The following is a 25572-nucleotide window of genomic DNA, read 5'->3' on the forward strand; positions in this document are numbered from 1 at the left end:
AAGAAAACTATAAAACTGTTTTTAAGATAATAGAAATAATTTATTTTAAAAATTGCCTAAATACCTTAATTTTAAAAAAACAGGAAAAAAAAACCCCACCTAGAGTCAACAGAGGTCATTGCAAATCAAATGTAAACCAAAAAAATATTCTAGAAATATACCTGTGACCCTAGCACTAACTTGATGCCAAAATCTTAGCGAAAATGATCCATCATTTTTAAAAGAAGGAAGCAGCATGATTTCTCAGTAAACCTCTATTGGCCATCAGAATGTATGTTGTGAAGAACTGAATCAAGAGGAAAAGGACGGGGAAATTATATACTTTTAGAACTTCTCAGTATTCTATCTCAGGATGGTACTGACCATGGGGAAAATGAACCAGAGACCTATTTGAAATAACCAACACATCCTACATAGGTAAAACAACATATAGCTACATCAGTCTATCCACTTGTGACACTGGAATAATCCAAATTTTATCCAAATATATATATGTATATGCCTATGTTTTCTAAGAATCTTCACCTAGTTTTGCATATTAATAGACTGGACTATGAGAATTCATAAGCAAATTCCTTCATATCTTCTTAAAATACCATTGTTCATTCCTCACATCTTCTATTTGTGTAGTGTCATTTTTCTGAACTTCAACCTTAAGTACAGATCTTCCTCAACTAATGATAGGGTTACATTGTAACCTAGTCCATCATAACTTGAAAATATTGTTAAGTCAAATGCATTTAGTACATCTAAGCTACAGAATATTACAGAATACTATACTACTTTAAATGTGTTCAAAACACATTAGCCTACAGTTGGACAAAATCATTCTCTCACAGATCCTCTTCTATAGTAAAGGGTTGAGTATCTCATGTAACTTATTAACTACTGTACTGAAAGTGAACAACAGAATGGTGGCAGGTGTGAGGGCTCTTACCATTGGAAGGCTGACTGGGAGCCAGAGCTGCTGATGCCCAGCATTGTGCGAGAGTATCACACAGCACATTGCTAGCCCAGGAAAATGCCAAAATTCAGAATTCAAAGTACAGTTTCTATGGAGTGTGTATCACTTTCACACCATTGTAAAGTAAAAAAAAAGAAATCTTAAGTTGATGACTTGTATATTTTAACAATAGGTCAGTATTCTACTAGGTGCTATGAGGAATTCAAAGTATTGGATGTAATTTCTCTGATCCAAAAGACTGCCCAATCTGGTTGAGCAGAGAAGACCTTTTAGAGAAATACATGGCTTCTAGTAAGCAAGTAACAAAATTAGTGAAGTGACAGGATTTGGTGGATAGTTGAATGAATGGGTGAAATCATAGGTCTTGCAAAGAAAAAAAAAATGAGCATAGTCCTAAAGACAGAATGGAGTGAAATATATCATAACAAAGCAAAGAAACATCTTGACTTGGGGGTTGGGGTGTGGAAGATAGTGCTAAATAACATCACATAATTAGAGGTCAACATTACATAATTAGATTAAAAATCATGCAGACAAGTTTCACCTAAGTAAAACAGTTTTGGACTTGGGAGTCAGTAAAAAGAAAAAAACGGGAAATAGATCACAAATGGATGCACAGAGTATACATCTTTAAGATCCAAGATCTAGGTTAAACAACATCTAAGATTTAACAACAAAAATAGTACACACAGTAGTTAATAGCACTCATGACAGTAATATTGCCTGAGTTCAAATCCAGGGTCCGCTACTTACTAATTACGGGGACCCTTGTGAATTACATAGCATCACTGTGGTTCAAAGAACCATAAAGTGGAACTGAAAATAGTGAGACCTGTAAATGAGTTAATATACAAGATTAAATGAGTTAATGTATATAAAGTTTTAAGAATGGCCCTTTGGCATACAGTAAGTGCTCTGAAAACGTTGGCTATTAGTGTTTATGGAACTCACCATTCTCCTGGTGTGGGCCCAATGACTTCAAGTTTCTTACACTGTCAACTACCCTCTCTTCACTGCTTGCATCATATACCATTATGTGTGGCCCTCTGCAAAACAGGATATTGTATGTTACATACTGATACTATTTAAACACACACACACACACACACACACACACACACATACATGTGCACGTACCAGATGAGAAAAGAGGCAATAATTTCCAAAGACAGATGGATTGAAATAATCATCTTTCTTCTGCCAAATACTGGAAATTTAATAGCAAAGAAAAAATACAACTGAGAGGAAATGCTGCTATGAACCATTAGCTTTCAAAGAGTGGTCCTATTATAAGGAAGGATCTAAGAAGCTTGGTAAAATGGATACTTTTCCAAAAACAGTGTCTTTCTGTTATTATTATTTGTCTTTTAAAGAAAAAGGAAACTGAATGAAATATTTAAGTCTTTCATCTGACAAAGCCAACTTCTGGCAAATCAGGATGTGGGCTGACCTCAACTGTTTTTTTGTCTTATTTTTAGTGATAGAAGGGTTTAATTTGGTGACACTCCCATGAAAATTATAGTAAAACTTTGATGAAGATGGTTTACTTTGCTTACTTAATTTCATTTTTACTCGTGATGTGGCATTTCTAACACAATATAAGCATACTGTAGTGTAGATTTCAATTCCTAGGGCCAAGTGGAAAGTGCTCTCTCCGCATTATAAAGTTGACTATAAAAATTAAATTAGTAACTTAACATCATAATCTAATATGCAGAATTGTTTTATACATCAGTGAAAATTCTTGAGAAGCATTTGGTGAAAATTAAAAATTAAATGTTTCATTTAGATCAAACAAAATAGGCAAAACCCATACAATACAAACAAACAGATACTTTTATATTTGAGTCACACAAATTAACTACATGCTATGGTTTGACTCACACAGGGATACCAGAACTGTTGATTTTGATTTTAGTTAAAAACAAAACATGCATATGGATATTTTATTAATAAGCATTCTGGTAATGATGGTGAACAGAGTCTAAACTAAAGAGACTACTATATTTGTGTTTATAATATCAGATCTATAATTCAGAGACTAGTACTCTTTAAACAAACCATCACCGACACTTCCAGCAAACAGACTACTTACTGTCTATCTGTGTTTCTAGCTTCTTGTTTTTCTTCTTTGGAGTTCTGTGAGGACTCTCCAGTAACATTGCCAAGGGCTGAGTCAGGATCATTTTTCAGTGTATTTATTATATCAGTAGATCCAAAAGGAATAGCTTGTGACTTCAGAGAAATATTTTCAGTATCATCTTTGGGCACTTCACTCAGTTCTTCCTTTTCATCTATCTCTTCAAGGCTATGATCAGAGCTTATTCCAGCTACAAAGAAATGAAGATATAATCCTAAATATTAATTTGCCTCATTCATCCTATGCAATCCCAGCAAGAAAGGAATTTTAAAAATAATAATTAGCTGGACTCTTAAATGCTCATCCAAAACTAATAAGAAAATAATCCTCTAATGATGAGTAATCACATTAACATATAGTCAAATTATCTCGGACATATACAATTCTAAAAATAATATGCTATCATGCTAGGTTTTATTCATGGTAGAGAAAAAAGTTATTTAAACTCATAATCTTCAAGTTACATGTCTCAGTCTGAGAGATAGCTATGTATCTTTGAATTTAAATGATTTTACATTCATACAATAGCTCTAAATATTAATTAAAAGAACATGAGATTTTAAAATTTTGTATCTATACAAGTATACTTATAAAATCTGACTCAGAAGTTATCAGAACTACAATGGAGAACTAACTATCTGAGCCCCTTTTAAAAATACCAGTGATGGGGCGCCTGGGTGGCTCAGTGGGTTAAAGCCTCTGCCTTCGGCTCAGGTCATGATCTCAGGGTTCTGGGATCGAGCCCCGCATCAGGCTCTCTGCTCGGCAGGGAGCCTGCTTCCTCCTCTCTCTCTGCCTGCCTCTCTGCTTACTTGTAATCTCTCTCTCTGTCAAATAAATAAATAAAATCTTAAAAAAAAAAAAAAAACCAGTGTTCTCACCCTCTCCACACCTGTTAAATCATAATCTCTGAAGGGTGGCACCAGGAATTTTTAAGGCTCCTAAGGTGATTCTAATACAAAACCAGAATTAAAAGCCATTTAGACACTTAATATACTTTTTGAAAATACGAATAAGTATTATACAATGAAAATTATTCCCACTCAGTTTCTCAGAGGCAACTTCCTTTAACAGGTTTTTCCTACATATTATCAGAAAGTATAATGAGCATACAAGCAGATACGCATACTCATGCTTCCTTTTTTTTTAATGGGTCCATTTAATATAAATGGAAGCATACTATAGCTGATGTTTTTCACCTTCTGTTTCTCCACTTAACTATGGCTGAAAAAAATCATCCCGTATCAGTGTGTGTATGTGTGTGTGTGTGTGTGTGAGAAAGAGTGATTCTCTTCAAAAGTTGCAGTTAATATTTCATTGTATAAGAATGAGTTTTGTCATTGTTCCTTTAGTACCAACAACAAATGTCCAACAGATTAAAAGAGGAGAGATCCTAATTGGTATCCACACTAGCTGTGAAATTTAATTTAAACCAAAGAATGAGTCTCTGAATCTTTGCTTATTTAAGTATAATTTAACACTGCCATTTACACAATAGCAGCTGAACAAAATTTAATTTTACCACAGTGGGGGAGGGGGATGGTGTAGCATTAGATTATAGTGATCAGCACATCCACAAAATTTAATAAAAACTTCAATGTACTTGAAGAATATTTAAAGTAATGTATGTCTTTAATTTTATCTCTAGGCAGAAAAGTATGCTATTTATGCTATTTAACAAACAAATATGGAGACTTTTATTGACAGTTTCATTGTGAGAAAAAAAAATTACTCAACAGGAAAAATATTAAAGAATTTGAATTTAAATGAATTTTTTAAAAATATATTTTGGCAAGTCTTATTTTATTATGACATGTGAAAGCATCATTATGATACCAATGTATAATATTATGTGCCTACAATAGCATATCATGTTTGTGCAGTAAGAGTACATTTATATAATTTGAAAACTGTGTTTGAGAAAATTAACGTCTGTTCCGGTTTAGATGCAAATGTGTTTTATAAATGGCCCCTTAGCATATCTTAAGCTCCTTACAAATTAGTTTAACTGAGGAAACGCTTAGCAAGTTATTGTTATCCCTATTTCTCTCTTGCCCATCAAAGCTATTTCATATAGGTGTCCTGGGTGGCTCAGTTTAGCATCTGACTCTTGATTTCAGCTCAGGTCACGTATCTCTGGGTCCTGGGATGAGCCCTGCCTTGGGATCCACACTCAGCAGGGAGTCTGCTTGAGAGTCTCTCCTTCAACCCTCTGCCCCTCCCCCACCATTCCCCACTGGTGGGCACAGGCATGCATATGCTCTCTCTAATAAATCCTAAAAAAAAAAAAAAAGGTACTTCAAACAACTTTTCTTTAAGTATGGGACCCCTCACTGAGAAACCAGTCTCAGTTAAAGAATGAGTTATGTATTTCAAAAATCTTTTCAAATTATTTTCTGAAATTTTATAACTTGGTAGTTATAAGCATCATATAGGTTTGCTTAAAATATATATATATATATATATATATATATATATATATATATTTTATTAGCTTAAAGAGTATTCCTATTCTTAAAAGTCTTAGGAAGGATTGTGATTATTTTTAAAAATTCTAATAATCCAGGGCGTCTGAGTGGCTCAGTGGGTTAAGCCTCTGCCTCCAGCTCAGGTCATGATCTCAGGGTCCTGGGATCGAGCCCCACATCGGGCTCTCTGCTCAGCAGGGAGCCTGCTTCCCCCTCTCTGTCTACTTGTGATCTCTCTCTGTCAAATAAATAAAGTCTTTTAAAAAATAAAATAAAATAAAAAATTAAAATTCTAATAATCCAAAAAAACTTTCAGAGTTGGTTAATTGACTAACATAAATTTCCCCAAGCTTCGAAAAATAAAAAATCAACTTTGTTTTGTATATGTTATATGATGGCCACATTTTAGGACAATAAAAAAAGACTGGGTGAGGGCTGTGAACAATGAATAAATTCCACAAATAATGCAGCACAATGATCGTATTTCAGCTTCATAAGTTTTAAGGGAAGAATACTCACTTTCAAATAATACAGTGTTCAAAATCTTTGTAAAGTTTTAAGATTTAACAACTTCGAAAGTATAAATGTTTAAAAAATCACAGAAGTCATCTTTTGAAAGTTTAATTATTACAATCACAATCAAGATATAGAACAAGTCCATTGATCTCCAAAAACCCCAGGCCCTCTGGTGATCATCCCTTCCCCCTAAGTCTAGACCCTGGTTACTCTTTTCCCTATAGTTTCACCCTTGCAAGAATGTCATATGAATGAAATCATTCAACATCTAGCCATTTATGACTGGCTTCCCCATTTAACACAAGGCTTTTGAGATTCAGCCATGTCACCGCATGTAGTATTCATTCCTTTGGATGGGTAGGTGGTAGCATTCCAATGTACAGACTAACCATAGTTCATCCATTCCTCAGTTTAGGGACATTGGGTTGTTTCCCACTTGGGGCAATTATGAATAAAAATCCTAAAATAATTTACATGTTAAGTATTTGTGTGCACAGAGGTTTTCATTTTTCTTGGAAAATCCCTAGGAGTGGGACTGCTGGGCTATACAGAAAAATGAATGCTTAAATTTTATTTTTAAAAATTTATCGTGGTACCTGGGTGGCTCAGTTGTTAAGCATCTGCCTTCGGCTCAAGTGACGATCCCAGGGTCCTGGGATTGAGCCCCACAGTGGGCTCCCTGTTCCACAGGGCGCCTACTTCTCTCTCCCTGACTCCCCCCTGCTTGTGTTCCCTCTCTCATTGTCTGTCTCTGTCAAATAAATAAATAAAATCCTTAAAAAAAAAAAATTATCAAACTATTTTCCAAACTGGCTGCACAATTTTGCATTACTATAAGCAGTATGTGATATTAATTTTAAATGATTTTAAATAAGGACTCATTTTGAGTTAATAAAAAATTGAATAAAATTATTTATAATGAAATGCAAGTATTACCTAACTATAAATTTTTGCCATCTGGTAACAAAATAATTCCAATAATTTAATATAAAAATCCCAATCAAAAGCAATACTTCAGAAAGTAAGCCAGGACTAGATAACAAAAGAGTAGTCCAAGAAAGAAAAAAATTATTTATTATATATATACACACATATATATATATATATATTCCTTAATATTCATAAAATTGAACACTAAAAATAACAGAGTTCAGAGTTTTGCCAAAAAAAAGCAGAAAGCCAAATAGAAGAAAAGCTGAAATCCTCCAGAACCACTTGTTTTATTCATCTTAGGCCTTGTCATATTCATCTGGTTAGGGAAAACATCATAACCTCCAAACCTGTAAGAGAATTTCGAGTGAAAGGAGGAAACTAATATTCTTGAGACCTTTTACACAAGGGTAAACCAGTAATGAAATGCTGACCTGGTGATAATCTTAATCTGCATTAAACCAAGCACCAGGCAGGAAAGGCCCAGCCACCTACATGTCAGAGATGTTACGGCCGTCTCTGGTGTTCCAGGGCATTCGGAGAGAGAGGGTTCATCCAGCAGTCTGGGCACGGTGCAGTGTTCGTGACTGGGGAGCCCGGGGCCAAGGGAGGAGTCTGCCAAAGAAGTAAAATCTGTGGAAATGGCACTATTCAACAGAGTTAAGGCAAGCAGAGAACAAGAAGCATTTCGAAGAAATCAGATCTGTTAGCTCACAATTATCCATGTGTTAAACGAGAAGAGCTAACAAGGGAGGGAAAAAAGGAAGAAAAAGAGAAATAGATACCAAGCAAAGTCTGAATAGCATTCACACCTCTTTTCTAATACTTCTGAATCTTCTCATTTCACTTATATGATTTGATATTATTTAAATAAAATTCCTTTGTGGAACAAAAGGAATTTTTTTTTTTTTTTTTACTGTGAAGTTTTATTTGAGAACGACAACTTCAACATTTGAACATAAATACAAATATTACTTTAGGTTTTTTAATGAGGTTGGCAAATATATATAGATGGTTGGGATCTTTTAAGATTTTGAACATGAAATATACCAGGATTATGGCTAACAGACATGTATTATGCTAACATGTACATTTCAAAGTTGAAAGATCTTATAGTACTTGGTTTAACATTAATTCAATTGACAAAGGATTTCTAAACAGCAAATTTAAACATGTTTTGAACTTTTCCAAAAAGTCAAGACATGCAAAATGCATTCCAAAAGGCAGACAGACAAAACATTAAAGACCATTATCTTTCGCAAATAAATTCTGCAAATACAGCAAATGAAGAGACTATAGCATGAATTAGTATTTTCAAAGGTGCTGGAGGTCCAGAAGCCTGAGGTATCATTGATATTATTCTGGGTAAGACTTAAGAAATAAGAAAAGTCACGACTAGTTATATAAGGATAATGTTTTTAATCACAGAGGACAGGAGAATTCTTATAGAAGATGGGTCAAAATCTCAAATTCCTAAAAATCACCTAAGTATTTAAAGATTTAGGAGCATTTGGGTACTCCTGAGCTTCTCCTGTGCTTATGAACATTAATTAAAAAATCAGATAGGGTTATATTGAGCAATTTTCATACCTATAAAATTATACCCATGCTAAAGTACTGACAGAGTAATATTCTATTTTTGGTTAGACATTAGTCTTTCATATTCATTTATAGCTAACATTAAGTCTAAGAATTAAGAAATTTTTTACCATATTTATTCTTGTAATAGCTACTATTAAAACATAGGGAAACAGTATTAAGTTAATTTTTACTGGCATTTCATTTATTTAAAGAATCCAAAATGAGACCATATAATAGGAAATACTTCAAGATAACAAATTTTTACCACTTAACCAGGACACTATGTACATCAGATTCATACCTATGACAGTTGTGTAAACAATGGTACCTTACACACTGGTGTAAGTTTCTTCTGAACACACTAAGGTACATTCCTAACTAACATGTGTCATTCCTCTTGGGAAGGACATGAATAAGTGGTAACCTGACTTTGCATAAGGAAAGTTCTTACGGTACCATCACAGAACTAAAATTTTGAGTCCTGTCAGTTTCATACTCGACCCAGGGTGGAAATTTTTTCGTTTCAGAATATAAAATTTGGGAAAGAAGAGTCAAAGCATCTGTGTCTCTTTCACAGACAGAGCATTATAACTAGATTCATTCCTCAACGACCTTGAAATGTCTTTTTCCAGGAACTATGTGAAGTGGAGTAAAGGTGTCCTACCTGGGCTGGGCAGCCCCTCAGGAGAGTTTGCTTCCAAAACACCATCCAAAGGAACTGCACATCCTGCCTGCAGGACTGGGAGACAGAAGCAGCACACCTTACAAACAAGTCACAGATGTAGCAATACCTTAGTAGCTTAATTCATGTGTATGTAATTTGGAAAGAGATAGCCCTAACTTTGTTAGAAGCCATTTCACCACCCAGCTTTGAAGCAACTAAAATCAACTTAGCTCCCCCTTCCTACAGGGAGTCAATCCTGGAACGAGAGTGTCCTGAAGAGATTCACAGATGACCACACGCTCAATCTGAGGGTCAGGGAGCCATGCAATTTTTTTTTTTTTATGTTGCATATTTTTAAAAGGTAGTTAAGTGAGAATAATCAGGGGCTATCTAAATATTAAAATTAATTAAAAAGCCTTAGTGTAAGTATCGTCTTTTAGTAAGAAGACCTGATTTATAACCTCTATCACTTTACTGTCTGTCTAAAATAAGACCTAATGCACACGTAATGTTAATGGGAAAAGTCACGTTACCAGTGATGCGACTGTTGTCATCACTTTGATGCAGGGGTACTTTGGAGGGTGGGGAAGGCGCTTTTCGCTTTGTCCTTTTCAAAGATGAACTGCTGGCAGATGTGCTGCTGAGCTGCAGAGAGCCGGTCCTCACTATGCCTGCTCCACACGGGCTCTGGGAAACAAAACGACCAGACACGATCTCTGTTTAGAAATTAATAGCGAACTCCGGGAAGATCCTGACCTTTACATCGACTGCTTCATATGCCGAGATGCAACATAAGAGTCATTCCTTCAAAACACATTTTAGGGAGCATCTGCCATGTGCCAGGAGCTGAGCTAGGAAATGGAAACACAGCAAACTAAAATAGGGTCCTTCTCAAAAATCTTAGGCCAGGATGGAAGAATGGCATACGAATAAACAATTATCATGTGGAGGACTCATAAGCATAAGAGTGAAAAACTAGCTTTCAGAGAAAAATAGGGAGAAAATATGGATGTAGAGCAAGAGGCGAAACAGGAAGAATGTATGTTAGAACAGCTGGCTCAATTAATCTTTCCTTTTTAGTACTAATGTATAAATGACAAACATCTCAAAAATTTATATGTCTACCCACGGCAAGGTCACTTGAGGTCACCGACTCTCTCCAGAGCCAGCGCTCACACGCCTGGCATGTGACTGTCCGTGGACTTGCAGACAGGCCTGCCTCAGCGCCACCTGCTACCCCCTGGCGCACTGCCACGTCGTCTCACTCTTTCTCTTTACGACTGACCTGCTTCCAAGAGCTGTTCATAGTTTTTTTTGTTGTTGTTGTTGTTTTTTGTCTCCAACTTCTCTTCCCCCACAGGAACACTTCCAACCAGATATTTCCCAACTTTTGATCCAGTAAAATTATTCCTATCAAAGTCATCAATGATCACCACCACAACTAAACTAGTGGTTAATTCTTAGAACTCATTTATTTGATCTGTCTGTAGCACTCGACAGAATAGGCCACCCTCTCACAATTCTTTTACTTACTTCCAGATTACCACATTCCTACTCTGCACAGATCTCAATGCTCCATTTTGTTTTAGGGTTCCTTCTCATCTCAGTCCTTGGGTACACTCTATTCAGTATCTATGTTCACTCGGTTGGTAATCTCCTTTATTCCCTTGGATTTATGTATTATTCATACGCCAATTAATTTCAAACTTGTGCCTCCATCCTGGACCCTTATCTGATCTCCACTTAATATACCCAGACCTAATCCAGCAAGGAAAGACTTAAAGCCTGCCACCCAAACCCAGATTGATTCAGTCCCTACAGCCAATTCTGATTAAACCTAAGGGCCATCCCTCACCCCCTACCCCCTCCAGAGTGGATGTGGACACAGATCCTTAATTGCCGTTTGGACTTTTGAAACAATCAGAAGAAGGACTCTTGGAAATAAAGGTCTGAGAAAGAAATGCACTATAACATACAGCTGGATGAGCAGTATTTAATTATCCTTTTGAGTAAAATATAAAGTTTTCTTCTTATTGATTAATGATATATCCCTGTGCTTGGAAACTTTCATTTGCTATCTTATAAAATTAACAAGTTGAGAAGTCATTAGGAAAAAGGCCAAAAATTCTTCTTAAACAATGCAACACTTCACTTTTCAAAATGATGAAACTATCAAAAGCTGTAGAATATGTCATTTTATTTCTCAGGTGAATTTACTCTATAAAGCCCTATTAAGGCACGACTCCTTTCTCTCACAGACCTACTTTACCGGTAAGAACACAGTTAGTGATCAATAAGTAACTGCTGAATGCACAAATTTGGGGCAGCACTTGATTTTCCTCCTACGTCCACGCTGAAAACTTGTGTCCCATGCTTCGACTGATTGCTTTCATGAGGTTTAGGATGCAAACCTGTGTTCCTCTTCGAGCCAGATTCCCAATTACTGTCATTTATTGGTCTTTTCTATTACCTGATAAAAGCAGTCATGACTTGAATTAGTCACGAATTTTTCAAATGACAGTATCTTTGTACGAGTTAGAGCTCTTAAATTTTGGTCATAATAAAACATACTGTATAGAAACTAGAAGGGTGGAATTTATATGGCAGACTCCAAAGTTTATATGAACCTATCCATAACTCAAAGACAAAATAAAAATAGACTCACATATTTCACTTATGTCCCCAGAGGTCTTAAAAGAAGCAAACTTTTATTTTTGTACAGGATATTTATATTTCTATGGATAAAGAATTTAAAATTTGTCAAAATATACAGACTTTAGTTTTACTAAAACATTTTCAATAGCATTTATGAAGACAGCTGAGGGAAAAGCAGAGCAAAGACATGAACTTTTTTTTTTTTTTAAATTTATTTGAGAGACAGAGAGAGAGCATGAGAGGGGAAGTCAGAGGAGAAGCAGACTCCCCATGGAGCTGGGAGCCCGATGTGGGACTCGATCCGAGGACTCCAGGATCATGACCTGAGCCGAAGGCAGTTGCTTAACCAACTGAGCCACCCAGGCGCCCCAAGACATGAACTTTTTGAAGGAGGACATCTTTTATAACTTTATCCTACAGAATTTAACTCCCTTGACCCTGTTGTGCAGGTATAACATGAAAACAAATGGACATACACCATAGAGTTGCAATGGAACCACAGAGGCCAGGAAGGAAGACATTAAGATAGCATGACTGTCACTGAGTGGTACCAGAAAGATGCACGTGACCTGTCATAACTAGATTCCATGCTATAATTAATGGTTAAGACTTACTAAGTTTATGACAAAAGTGTAAATTTAACAACTTATGTAGGGATAGGCAAAGGGCAGAAGTTTTTAGGGAATACGAATGACCAGTTTAGATAATCAGCTAAAAAGGAAAGGTAAGGTAAATAAAAATCAAAGTTGGGAGTTATTTTGTATTAAAACAAAACATCACTATTAAGACCAAAGTAGAGGAGACCCTGGACCATGAGAAAGGGATGTCTTAGGGCGCCTGGGTGGCTCAGTCAGTTAAACCTCTGCCTTCGGCTCAGGTCGTGATCCCAGGGTCCTGGGATCAAACCCCACATCAGGCTCCCTGCTCAGCGGGGAGCCTGCTTCTCCCCCTCCCTTTGCTTCCCCCCCTACTTTTTGTGCTCCCTCTCCTCTATCTCCCTCTGTGTCAAATAAATAAGATCTTTAAAAAAAAAAAAAAAAGGAGGGAGAGAGAAAAGGATGTTCTATATCTACTGCAAACAGTCTTTTCTTGAGTAAAAGCCCACTGGAAAAGAAGAAGCATTCGAGTTAGAAGATCTAGGTGTTCCTAAATAGACCGTAACCGAGAAAAGTGGTGTATACTGAAGAATGTGGGTGTAGCACATGCAGCCAACATATAAGAGTAGAGAGCTCCTAACCCAAGAAGGACAACTTCTAGAAAGCAGATTCACTAAACCGCCACAGCTGCTTAAGTAAACACATCATGAGTTCCCATACAAAATGCTACGGAAAGGAAAACAAAAATGAACTATATGGACTTCATCAAGATAAAAGGCTTCTGCACAGCAAAGGAAACAATCAACAAAACCAAAAGGTAACCTACAGAAAGCGAGAAGATATTTACAAATGACATATCTGATAAAGGGTTAGTATCCAAAATCTATGAAGAACTTATCAAGCTCAACACCCAAAAAAACAAATAATGCAGTTAAGAAATGGGCAAAGGAAGGCCTGGGTGGATGAGTTAAGTGTCTGCCTTTGGTTCGGGTCATGATCCCAGGGTTCTGGGATTGAGCCCTGTAACAGTCTCCATGTTCAGTGGGGAGCCTGCTTCTCCCTCTGCCCCTCTCCCTGCTCATGCTTTCTCTCTCTCTCTCTCTATATATATATCTCTCTCTGACAAATAATTAAACAAAATCTTTGAAAAAAGAAATGGGAAGAAGATATGAATAGACATTTTTCCAAAGAAGGCATCCAGATGGCCAACAGACATGAAAAGATGCTCAACATCACTCATCATCAGGGAAATGCAAATCAAAACCACAATGAGATGGGTCAGAATGGCTAAAGTCAACAACACGGGGAACTGACGTTGGCGAGGATGCAGAGGAAGGGAACACTCACGCTGTTGGTGGGAATGCAACCTGGTGCAGCCACTCTGGGAAACAGTATGGATGGTCCTCAAAAAGTTACAAATAGAGCTACCCTATGACCCAGGAATTGCACTACTAGATATATACCCAAAGGATACAAAAATACCAACTCAAAGGGGCACATGCACCCTGATGTCAATAGCATTATCAACAAAGCCAAATCATGTTAAAAGCCCAAGTGTCCATCAACTGAGGGATGGATAAAGAAGATGTGGTGTGTGTGTGTGTGTGTGTGTGTGTGTGTGTGTGTATATAATGGAATTAAATTACCATTAGCCATAAAATTTAAATTAGCCATAAAAAAGAATGGAATTTTGCCATTTGCAATGATGTGGATGTGGATAAAGCTAGAGGGTATTCTGCTAAGCAAAATAAGTCAGTCAGAGAAAGACAAATACCATATGATCTCACTCATATGTAGAATTGAAGAAAAAGAATAGATGAACACAGGGGAAAGAAAAAAGGGAGGCAAAAAAGACTTTTTTAAAAAAAGATGTTATTTATTTGATAGAGCACAAGCAGGGGGTGGGGTGGGTAGGGGCAGAGGGAGAGGGAGAAGCAGAGAGCCTGACTCAGGGCTTGATCCCAAGACACCGGGATCGTGCCTGAGCCAATCCTGGGATCATGACCTGAGCCAAAGGCAGACACTTAACCGACTGAGCCAGCCAGGCTCCCTGAGAGACTACAGAGAACAAACTGAGGGTTGCTGGAGAGAGGTGGGTGGGGGATGGGCTAAGTGGGGGATGGGGATTAAGGAAGGCAGTTGCTGTGTTGAGCCCTGGGTGTTATATGTAGGTGGTGAATCACTAAATTCTGCTCCTGAAACTAATATTACATTATATGTTAATTAGAATTTAAATAAAAACTTGAAACATTAAAAACAAATGAAAGGCTAAAAAAAAATGTTAAAAAAAGAAAGAAAAAAGGCCAGCAAGGCCATCAGTGTCTAATCAAATTGCATGCTTAAGCCCTAGTTTTCCTGTGCCCTTCAGGAGTGTGTACCTAATAGTCTCCTAACCGCCCTACCCGTGCATTACTCAGGCTCGAGCTACTGGGTATTTTTGAAGGTGAGTTTGTGTCTAACTGGAGAGAGGCTTCTAGAGGGTTTGCAAGTTGGAAGGCGGCCTAGTGTAATGCTTACCAAACAAATGAGCTTTGTTTGGGCTTTGCCAGGGCTTGAACTGGGGAGCATGGCTATCTAGTGTCTCTGCAGTGTTCAGCCTCCTCATCTATAAGGTAGGAAAAGTACGAGCACTTACACCTCAGAAGGGTCCGGATGCTTATGGGAAATGGCATGTGTGAAAACTCAGCACAGTGCTTAGTATACAGAACCTGCTTCGTAAACATTAGCTAATGTTACATGCAGCTCATCTACTTTTAAGTACATGAACATGATCTGTAAATAAAATAAGCAAATGATAGTTCCTACATAGATTGAAAAGTATGGATAAAAGGAGGTACTGATTCAGACTATACTTTGTCCTCAGTGATGGTGGTGGTAAGAGTCCCCTTAGAGTTCATCTCCATAATAATCAACCTTAAGACCCCAACACAGCGCCCAGCGTTCAGGAACTGGAGTTTAGTCCACTGCAGAAGCCAGATTCATTGTGTGTAATTCACTGTGAGTAAAAACTCCTCCTTGGTTACCTCAGGCAGCTCCATCCTCTCCAAGGGAATTTAATAAAAGCACAATACTTCACATTAATTTGCTAAATCTTGGGGATGGGTATATGAATGTATATAATAAATTTGAATATTTCATAAATTTAATGTAAAGAATTAAAGTTGAAAAACTATTTAGAGTGGTTTTTAGCTTCCAGCACCAAAACACATTTCCTTTGGCCAAATTATGGCTGAATTTTTTTTTTCTAAAGATTTTATTTATTTATTTGACAGAGAGAGAGATCACAAGTAGACAGAGAGGCAGGCAGAGAGAGAGAGAGAGAGAGGGAAGCAGGCTCCCCGCTGAGCAGAGAGCCCGATGCGGGCCTCGATCCCAGGACCCTGAGATCATGACCTGAGCCGAAGGCAGGGGCCCAACCCACTGAGCCACCCAGGCGCCCTATGGCTGAATTTTTTAAAAAGAAGTTGAGATTAAACTATATTTAAATCCAAAGGGTTTACAAAATAAGAACACAGAGAGGTTTCTACTTACTAGGGTAAAACACTTTGGTTAATGATTAGAGATGTTCAATTATTTACTTTAGTTAGAGTCACTAAGTCTGCCTGCCATTAGCAAAAACTGCACCCGTAACAGAAATGCACATCACTGAATTTTACAGTCTGTGAAAAGGAAAATACTGCACAGAGAAGAGAACACTAGCGAAAGTGGCAAGGTCAAGTTGAAAACCATGCCAGATACTTAATCCCTCAGAATTCACACCCAGATCAGGATTTACTGGTTCAAAATGGAACTAAATTTAGCTGAAGAAAATAGAATTGAATGGCATTCAGTAGATTTACTGAGTCCTAGCTCTGTACAAGTTATTAGATCACTTATTAATCACTGTTGAATTATACGATGTGGGTCACTGAAATCAATAGATTCTGTAGAAAAGAGTAAAGGAAAAACTACAAGTAGAAAAATAAGAAAAAAACTTGAATCAAAGGACAGAAATACGGTAGCCCAACTTCAAGGACATTGTTAAATGTTTCTGTTACAAGCTTTGGGGTTTTATTTCCGTTTATAATTTCTACACGTGGGGAGGAGAAAACCTAGGCCACCCCTTGAAACTCGTAAAACTCACCTTTTTTCCTTAAGTGCCAGAATCACATTATCCTTCTCCAACCTGAATATTCTCTATAAATATTACAACATACTATTTAATTTACTATGAATTATATTCCTATGCATGACCTGTTACCTAACTAACCAAAGGTCAAGTCTGAACTCTTAACTTTTTTTTTTTAAAGATTTTATTTATTTATTTGAGAGAGAGTGAGAGAGCACAAGAGAACACAAGCACAGGGGGCACCAGAGGGAGAGAGAGAGAAGCAGGGAACCTGAAGCAGGGCTTGACCCCAGGACCATGACTCGTGCCAATGGCAGACACTTAACCAACTAAGCCACCCAGACACCCCAGGTCTGAATTCTTAATTCCTGATGGAAGAATTCTTTCTAAAATAAGTTTACAAGTTAGACAACAGGTCAGTTTTCTTAAACTTCAAAACATATAATTATAATAAAGTAAATGTAATATAAAAGTATGAAGTATTATAATGAATTTGCAAAATAAGCAAAGTTGTACCGGCAAGTTTTTTTTAATCACAATGAATTCAGTTTTATTGTTGATTTGATCATAAAATTGGCAAAATCTCCTATAAGATACAAACAATATATACAATGATGAGGGAAAAAAAGAAAATATCCTTGTAAACTCCAACCAGTATAGGTTACCTCATAGAAGTTTTGGTGTCCAGCCTTTTATTACATATCCTCTATACTTGGGTATACACACACATGCATTTTTTTACTTGAATGAAGGCATATATGCCAGTTTCTCTCTTCATGAAGTCTTTAAAATAAAATGCTATTTTGGTGAGGCTAGGACATGTTTGTATTGCTGCCCCGAATCTCCTTCCATGCCCATCCCCTTCCTTAAATGGCACTTCCTCCTGACTCCTAAAAATCTATAACTTCTACATCCTACTTTCATGTTCTTTCAATAAACCTGTTTAAAGATCCTTCATGGACAGCACTGAAAGTCTTCACCTGTCTAGGTCAACGTAGACGAAGAAAACTCCTATCAGGGAAGGGGTGTAAGAACTAGAGGTGATGTGTCCAGTCCCAGACTACTGTATGTAGGGGAAAGAGAAACAGGGTAGTAGTATCAGGGCCTGCAGCTCTTAAAGCCACAGTATGGAAGCAGTCATCTATTCTGCCAGTTTTAAGGGTGTTCCTATCAACTTGCTGAAATAAATTCTATGACAGCAAGCAATGAGATTAGAGCTGGATTCACATAGAGGTGTCTAAATACCACCACCACTTGTATCTTTTTTGGTTACTAAAATAATAATCCCTTCAGAGGATTCTGAGTGGCCAAGCTTGTTACTAGATTTCTCTCAAAATGGTCTAGATTCAAATTCCTTATTAGTCAATGATATCACCTGCATCCTCCAATTAACAAATTCATTAACTTGAGCATATCTTCCTCAAACTCTGTATCCTCTACCTCATTTTATTGATGTCCAAAGCACCAGCGTTCACTTTTGTGTTACAGTCAGAGGTTCAGGAAGAAAGATGTCAGTTAATCCATGTTGCTGTTGTTTTTTAAAGATTTTATTTATTTATTTGACAGACAGAGATCACAAGTAGGCAGAGAGGCAGGCAGAGAGAGAAAGGAGGCAGAAGGCTCCCTGCTGAGAAGAGAGCCTGATGCTGGGGCTTGATCCCAGGACCCTGAGATCATGACCTGAGCCAAAGGCAGAGGCTTAACCCACTGAGCCACCCAGGCGGCCCAGTTAATCCATGTTTTACTTCATTATTGTACTTTAGAGTTTCAAAAATCCTCAGAGAAGTAATAGTAGGACTAGGCATCAATATCTGATTAATACTGATCAAACCAAAGATCCATGTAACAAAGCACTTTTATCTGTTAAAGGCCAATTCTAAAAGACAACAAAAGATAAAATAATTTGGCCACACTAGAGTTAGAAGAGACCTTTGGAAATTTAGTTACAAAATCTTATTGTACAGAGGGAAACCTAAGCCACAAAGAAGTTCAATGGCTTGTTCTTCAAGGTAGAAGACAAAGAAGGCAATGAGAAAAATTATGACAAGAGACCTATTGGTAGACTCAAGACTCTCTCTCAAGCCAGAGTAGGGCTGCTTCTACCATAGTATACTTCCTTTCTAGCCCTTCTCCATGTAGGTCAGAGACAGGCAAACAAACAAAAAACCCACAAATTTTTCAACCTGGGTTATATACTCTTGTAAGATTTTTAAATTTCTCTCCCTAAGGCAACCTGTGCTTTCATTTCATCAACACTATAATACTTTGAGATATCATAAAACCAAGTCTTATTAGTGGTAATCCCTTACTAATGACATTTTTTAAATGTCCAAAGATAAGGGCCTAACTCAGTAATACGTCTCAGATGAAAAAAGAGAAGATAAATCAGGAGAAATCAGAGGTCAGGATCAAGTTAAAAAGACAGACTACGGTGGTAATTAAGGTTCTCCATGGTCAGTGATCAGAACAAAAAATGTCCAGGGGTAGGGTAGGAGAGTAGGGAACATCTATAGATTAACTGACTTATGGCCCCCACCAGAGTAAAGCAGCAACCAAGGGAACAAACAGTGATCAACTCAGTTAATCTTGGAAAGGGGGCCAAGGCTGTATGGCAGGTGTTACCCAAGTGACCCCATAGTTTTATCCCCATGGCTCCAGGAAAGAGGCCTGCTTTTCTCTGCCCTGGTCTCTGGTATATGCTGGTTACCAAAGAAAGGCATGTTCTCGCCTATGAGGTCCTAAATGTAATAGCGGTAGAAAGCCTAAGTAAGCTTCATTCTATAGGAACTTGTAGATGAAGATTCCTAAAACTGATTATCTTAAATATTTTATCAATTCAGTATGTACTTCAGAAAGACACAACTTTTGTGTACTAGTAGATAAGAGAGAGGAATCCACACTAACTCCATTAATGACCTATTGTTCTTTGAAGTGTATTATTCTTTAAAGTCTAACAGCTTTAAAATGAGCATAGTTCCTTACATTTGGGTCGGAGGTAAAGCTGGCAGAAACCTAAAAAGTAATGGCTCAGAGGAATTTTCAAGAGCATTAAATGAGTAATGTGCTTAGTACCCTGGTCTCAAATATTAGTAAGTGTTCCGTAAACATTGGTCATTAATTTTGCTCTTGTGATTAAGATTCTTTGAAAATGTGATTAAAACTACCAAGACTAAATATATTTTTATATATGGGAAAGCCTTAAAATGGGAAAGCAGATAATATTCTGTTATGCTGCACTGGTGCATTTCCCTACTGAATGAAACAAGTCATATTTTTGGAAATACAGACAGCTGTATCCCGTATATCAAACAAAAAATGCCATGGCAACCACTGTTCCTAGGCAATTGTAGAATTATGTGTGTGGTTTTCTTTCTATATGATAAATGTAAGTGGCGGGGAAAATCAAATGTTGTGTGATAACCTGGAGGAAAAAACCAAAAAGAGAGATTTCTTAAAGATTACAAATACATGCTCTTTTTACAACAACCTTAATGACTCTGCATAAAACATCTAGGATTAAAACTCATTAAGTGAAACAAAGACCAAATATATTCTTGCACATTTTATAAACATATGACAATCTATCATCTTACCTGCTTATAAACTATAATAAATATTAAAAGGTAACACTGAGTAAAAAATGAATAATGTCAAATACTTCTTAAAAACAATTAAATCAGCTGTTAAAAATGAACACACTGTAAGTATTAAATTTCATTTGCATAATACTGGATGGCAAAGTATTTCCATTTCTCGCCATTTGAGTGTTTGCACCAGAATGCAAAATGAGACCAAATAAAAAGTTCAAGATATGGCAGGCCTGGGTGGCTCAGTGGGTTAAAGCCTCTGCCTTCGGCTCAGGTCGTGATCCCAGAATCCTGGGATTGAGTCCCACATCGGGCTCTCTGCTCCGCAGGGAGCCTCCTTCCCTTCCTCTCTTTTTGCCTGCCTCTCTGCCTACTTGTGATCTCTGTCAAATAAATAAATAAATAATCTTTAAAAAAAAAAAAAAAAGTTCAAGATAATTCCTTATTGTGTTTCCAGCCAGAAGCCAATATCCTAAAGAAAATGGAGTTCCATTCTATTAGCCCAGGAAAAGCTGCTTTACTGCTGTATACACACATAACTCCAAAGAGTCAAACCATACCAAATGTGCAAAAATAAAGAATTCTCCAAAAGCTTCTGTAGATTCTGTGGGTCAAAATTATCCCCAACTCTTTCTCCTCTTCTTCAAATGTAAAATCAGCCTTCATGAAAGGTTCATTTGTTGGGGCACCTGGGTGGCTCAGTGGGTTAAGCCTCTGCCTTCAGCTCAGGTTATGCTCTCAGGGTCCTGGGATCGAGCCCCGCATCGGGCTCTCTGCTCAGCGGGGAGCCTGCTTCCCCTTCTCTCTCTGCCTGCCTCTCTGCCTACTTGTGATCTCTCTCTCTGTATCAAATAAATAAAATTAAAAAAAAAAAAAGAAAGGTTCATTTGTTAATAATCCTAGGACATCCTTTGGCCTCAGATTTTATTAAATGTGTTCCTCGCGGAAACTTGGTCAGTGAACGTGGTACAGATACTGGATTTCTGAACTTACTGTCAATCTCCGAATGCTAAGTGATTTTTGATGTAAGCCAATGTCATTGCATTTCTGACTTTTGTCATGTGTGAAATAAATGACAATCTACATAAATAACTATATACACATAAACTTATTATAAATAACTGTATGCATTTATACAGTAATATAGGGAATATGGTTTAGGTAAACAACAGTAGGAGCCAGCCATTACATATGTTGTTGCATAAATGGCATTTCAAATCTTTAGGCAGAATCATATTCACAAAAAGCTCAAAAAGATGGGAGGAAAACTGCCAGAAAATTTCTAACTGTATAGTTGTCTTCTGCAAATAAAGATTTCCATAGAGGACAGCATATTCAACCTTATAAGGAACAGGAAACAAGGCTTGAAATGTAAAGGAGTATAAGGAGCACAATACAAGGCTTAACATGTAAAAGAGTAAAAAACTGTAGAAATTTAGGGACATGAAAAAACAATACAGTAGCAGTGACAGTAAACTACATGTTCTTCAAAATGTATTCCTTAGGTGGATCAAATAATTTTAGTTGCAAAACTGTCCCAAAACACAGGTTAGGATAAATCACTTTACTGACTGGTGTCTTTATTGACTCCTCGTTAGAAACTGCACAATCAGTTGCCACAGTTACCTCAGAAAATCAACAGCCTTTTATATGAAGAGTTTCAGTTTAAGCTTTAAAATCACTATCCAATACTTTAATTTAACAGTATGGAGAAATGCCTTATGAAATGAGACAAATCATTAAATATTGACAGCCAAAAAGCATAAAATATGTGTGGTGAACAAAATTTTTGCAAGCTACCGGTAGACTGACTTATCCGTAAGCCTGTGTAAGGCAAACAGAATATCAATGACTATTTAAGAGAATACTAACATGAAGGGACAGTGCAAAATGAAGAAAACTGCATTAATTAGATATCACTTTGTCATACATTACTGTTATTTATCTAGCTCTATTTTCTGAAACTTCACACACAAGAGATAAGCATTTGCTATTTCTAATATAATGTAACTATTTCCAGTATTTTCTTTCTGCTTCATTAAAGGATGCTTTGAGGGGAAAAAAAAGTGTAAAATCAGACTGTTGTAGGTCTGTTAAACAGCGCACCCTTGTGGTTTATTCTGACTCCTGAACAATAAAAATCTCCAGGATAATGTATCCAAAATTCTTCAGGGATTTGAAAATAATTTTTTTCCAGATACTTTATCCCCCAGCCTGCCATTACTTTCGATCATCAGAAACATGGCCTTTTTAAAGCTTCAAATTCAAAACTAAGTTGTTTAACATAAAATGTCTATAGTAATAATGACATTTTTAAATTTTAAACATAAAACAAGCAATAAAGGGGCTCTTGGGTGGCTCAGTCAACTAACACTTGACTTCAGCTCAGGTCATGATCTCCAGATCATGAGATCCAGCCTCACATCAGGCTCCAAGGTGGGCGTGGAGCCTGCTTAAGATCTCTCTCTCCCGCTCCCTCTGTCCCCACCGCTCCCTCAGGCTTGCGTGCACACACTTGGGTGCGCACTCGCGCGCGCTCTCTCTCTCTCTCTCTCTCTCTCTCTAAATAAATAAATAAATAAATAAATAAATAAATAAATAAATAAATAAATAAATAAATAAATAACTATGTGAGGTGATGGATGTGTTAATTAACCAGATGGCAGAAATTCACAATATATATATATTTCAAATCACCACAATGTACATTTTAAATATTTTACAGTTTTCTCTCAATTATACCACGACAAAGCTGCAAAGAAACAGAGGTATAACTGCCCCCCCCATTTTGATCGGTTTGTAGAGGGCCTTGAATGCATCAAACATACCTGCCAGTTATCAAAGTTTCTGCATTGGGAAGACAAGTTAAGTACTGGTCTTATCCTTACTCTGCACCCTGGATTTCTCTAAGGCATGACTTCAGCAGAAGGAAAGAAAGGGACAAGGAAAGATAAGGGAGACTGAAGGGAGGACCCGCCAACTGGATGCAAAAACAAAGAGAAAGCACAACCAACGCGATCCTGAGCTTTTAAATCTGGGAGAACAAAAATGAGCCTGATTTTCAATATGCTAATTTCCAGGTAGTGATGAGGGAATAAGCAACCCCAACTTCAGTCTGCGGCTGGAATAAAACACTGGGATTGGAATTACAAAACTGACATCGGTTTCCCAGGGCTGTCGTAACAATTTAGCATGACCGAGTGGCTCAAAACAACAGAAATTTATTCTTTCACAGTTCTGGAAGCCAGAAGTCTGAAATCAAGCTTTTGGCAAGGCCATAGCTCTCTGAAAATACGAGGGGAAAATCCTGCCTTGCCTCTTCCAGCTTCTGGTGGCTCCTCGAATCCCTTGGCTATGGAGGCATGACTGCAATCTCTCCCTGCATTATCACATGACCTTCTCCTTTCTGTCGTTGTGCATGTGTCTCCCCACTTACAAGAACACCAGTCTTTGGGTCTGGCCCAGCCTAAAGTCCGCAGTGATCTTACCTCTAGATCCTTGACTTGAACATACCTTCTGGAGGGACACTATTCAAACCACTACAGTTGAAAACTCAACAAAGAACATGTCTTCTCTGAAAGAGTAGAGTGAGTATAGACTAAGACCATGGATTCAGTACCTCCAGATTTAGGAGACAAGTAAAGGAAGTGGAGGCAAGGGGAAAAAAGAGAGAGAGAGAGAGAGCTGAAATATAAAGAGAATCAGGACCAAGGAAGAGAGAAAAACCAAGTAAAATCAAGACCAAGGGGGTGATTTTGCACATCAAATAGAGTGAGGAACTTAAGGAATAAGTGCTGAGATGCCTAGAAGGGCATGAGTTCACATGAGCATGCACACACCCCAAACCATGGCTTAATTGTTAAGAATTTTTATAATGAATAAATTTAAAAAAATGGTTTTTCAGCTTCTCTAGGGAGGAACAAGTTATTCTGGGTCCAACTTAATAATACATCAAAGAACTACCCAGATGTCCAGATCAAAAGAAAAAATAATTAGAAAATTGTATAAACATGTCCAGTTTGCCAAAGGCAACATATAAAAAAATAAGATTACTTAACATGGGAGCATCAACTGGTCATAAAGCACAGGGTGAGATTCAAAAGAAATGGCTTTTGATGAGGCCACTGGAAGCACAGGCTAGAGTTTTAAGAAGCAGACTATTTCTCAGACAATGTAGGTCTCTTCAGGTCTAAACACAGAGGAAGTTTACCAAAACTGAATGCATGAGGTCATCTGGAATAAAGATTTGTGACCAGGAGCAAAGATTTATTTCTACATAAAGAAAAGACATAGGGCGCCTGGGTGGCTCAGTGGGTTAAAGCCTCTGCCTTCAGCTCAGGTCATGATCCCAGGGTCCTGGGATCGAGCCCCACATCAGGCTCTCTGCACAGCGGGGAGCTTGCTTCTCCCCTCTCTGCCTGCCTCTCTGCCTACTTGTGATCTCTGTCTGTCAAATAAATAAATAAAAATCTTAAAAAAAAAAAAGACAGACTTTGGTAATTAAAAAATAAGTTAAGGTTTTATTTATTTCTTTAACAGAGAGACAGAGAGAGAGGGAATATAAGCAGGGGGAGAGGGAGAGGAGGAAGCAGGCTCCCCGCTGAGCAGGGAGCCCGATGCAGGAGACTCAATCCCAGGACCCTGGGATCATGATCTGAGCTGAAGGCAGATGCTTAATGACTGGGCCACCCAGGTGGCCCGCTAATTAAAAATTTAAAACAAACCTGAAAGTGCTGCCTTTTAAATGACTTACTATGACGAAATGTAAAGGAGTTACAGCCACAAAATGAAGTCTTTGGGGACCCTGACTTGGCCTCCGCTTATCTCACTCAATTTCAATCTCTCCTTCTCATTCATGCCCAGACATGCCACAGTCTTCACATTCCCACCTCTTTGAACATGCTTCCTGTTGCCTCAGGTACTTCCACATAGATGTTAATACTGAACCCAAGAATCACCTCTTGTGTAACACTTCACCCAACTACCAAGCAGTTACTTTGAAAAACTTTGTAGCAAATGATTCTATCATTTGAAAAAATAACAAATCCTCCTGATTTTTAAGGTGAGATTTTATACCAGGGACATCAGACAAGAAAATCTTAATAGAAATAAGAAGACAGGGCGCCTGGGTGGCTCAGTGGGTTAAGCCTCTGCCTTCGGCTCAGGTCATGATCTCAGGGTCCTGGGATCGAATCCCACATCGGGCTCTCTGCTGGGCAGGGAGCCTGCTTCCTCCCTCTCTCTCTGCCTGCCTCTCTGCCTACTTGTGATCTCTGTCAAAAAAATAAATACAATCTTAAAAAAAAAAAAAAAGAAGAAGAAGACAGCTTAGCAGATGATTATTTTCCAAATAACTACTGAGT

At 37.5% G+C, this 25572-nt stretch overlaps 1 protein-coding gene across 8 annotated transcripts in view; it reads right to left on the reverse strand.

Annotated features, from left to right (window-relative positions):
• Positions 1–25572, reverse strand: part of COBLL1 (cordon-bleu WH2 repeat protein like 1) — a 167523-nt gene that overhangs the window by 12802 nt on the left and 129149 nt on the right. For 6 of the 8 annotated variants that reach the window (XM_047721952.1, XM_047721950.1, XM_047721948.1 and 3 more), the window contains 5 exons: positions 9797–9950; positions 9264–9338; positions 7514–7651; positions 3060–3294; positions 1916–2010 (listed from right to left, as the gene is read on the reverse strand). In XM_047721952.1, the coding sequence (XP_047577908.1) occupies positions 1916–2010; positions 3060–3294; positions 7514–7651; positions 9264–9338; positions 9797–9950 (697 nt within the window). The remainder of the gene's footprint in view (positions 1–1915; positions 2011–3059; positions 3295–7513; positions 7652–9263; positions 9339–9796; positions 9951–25572) is intronic. The other 2 variants (XM_047721951.1, XM_047721949.1) reach the window with 1 other exon arrangement.

Source organism: Lutra lutra, chromosome 3 (genome assembly GCF_902655055.1).
Source record: "Lutra lutra chromosome 3, mLutLut1.2, whole genome shotgun sequence".
Taxonomy (NCBI): Eukaryota; Metazoa; Chordata; class Mammalia; order Carnivora; family Mustelidae; genus Lutra; species Lutra lutra.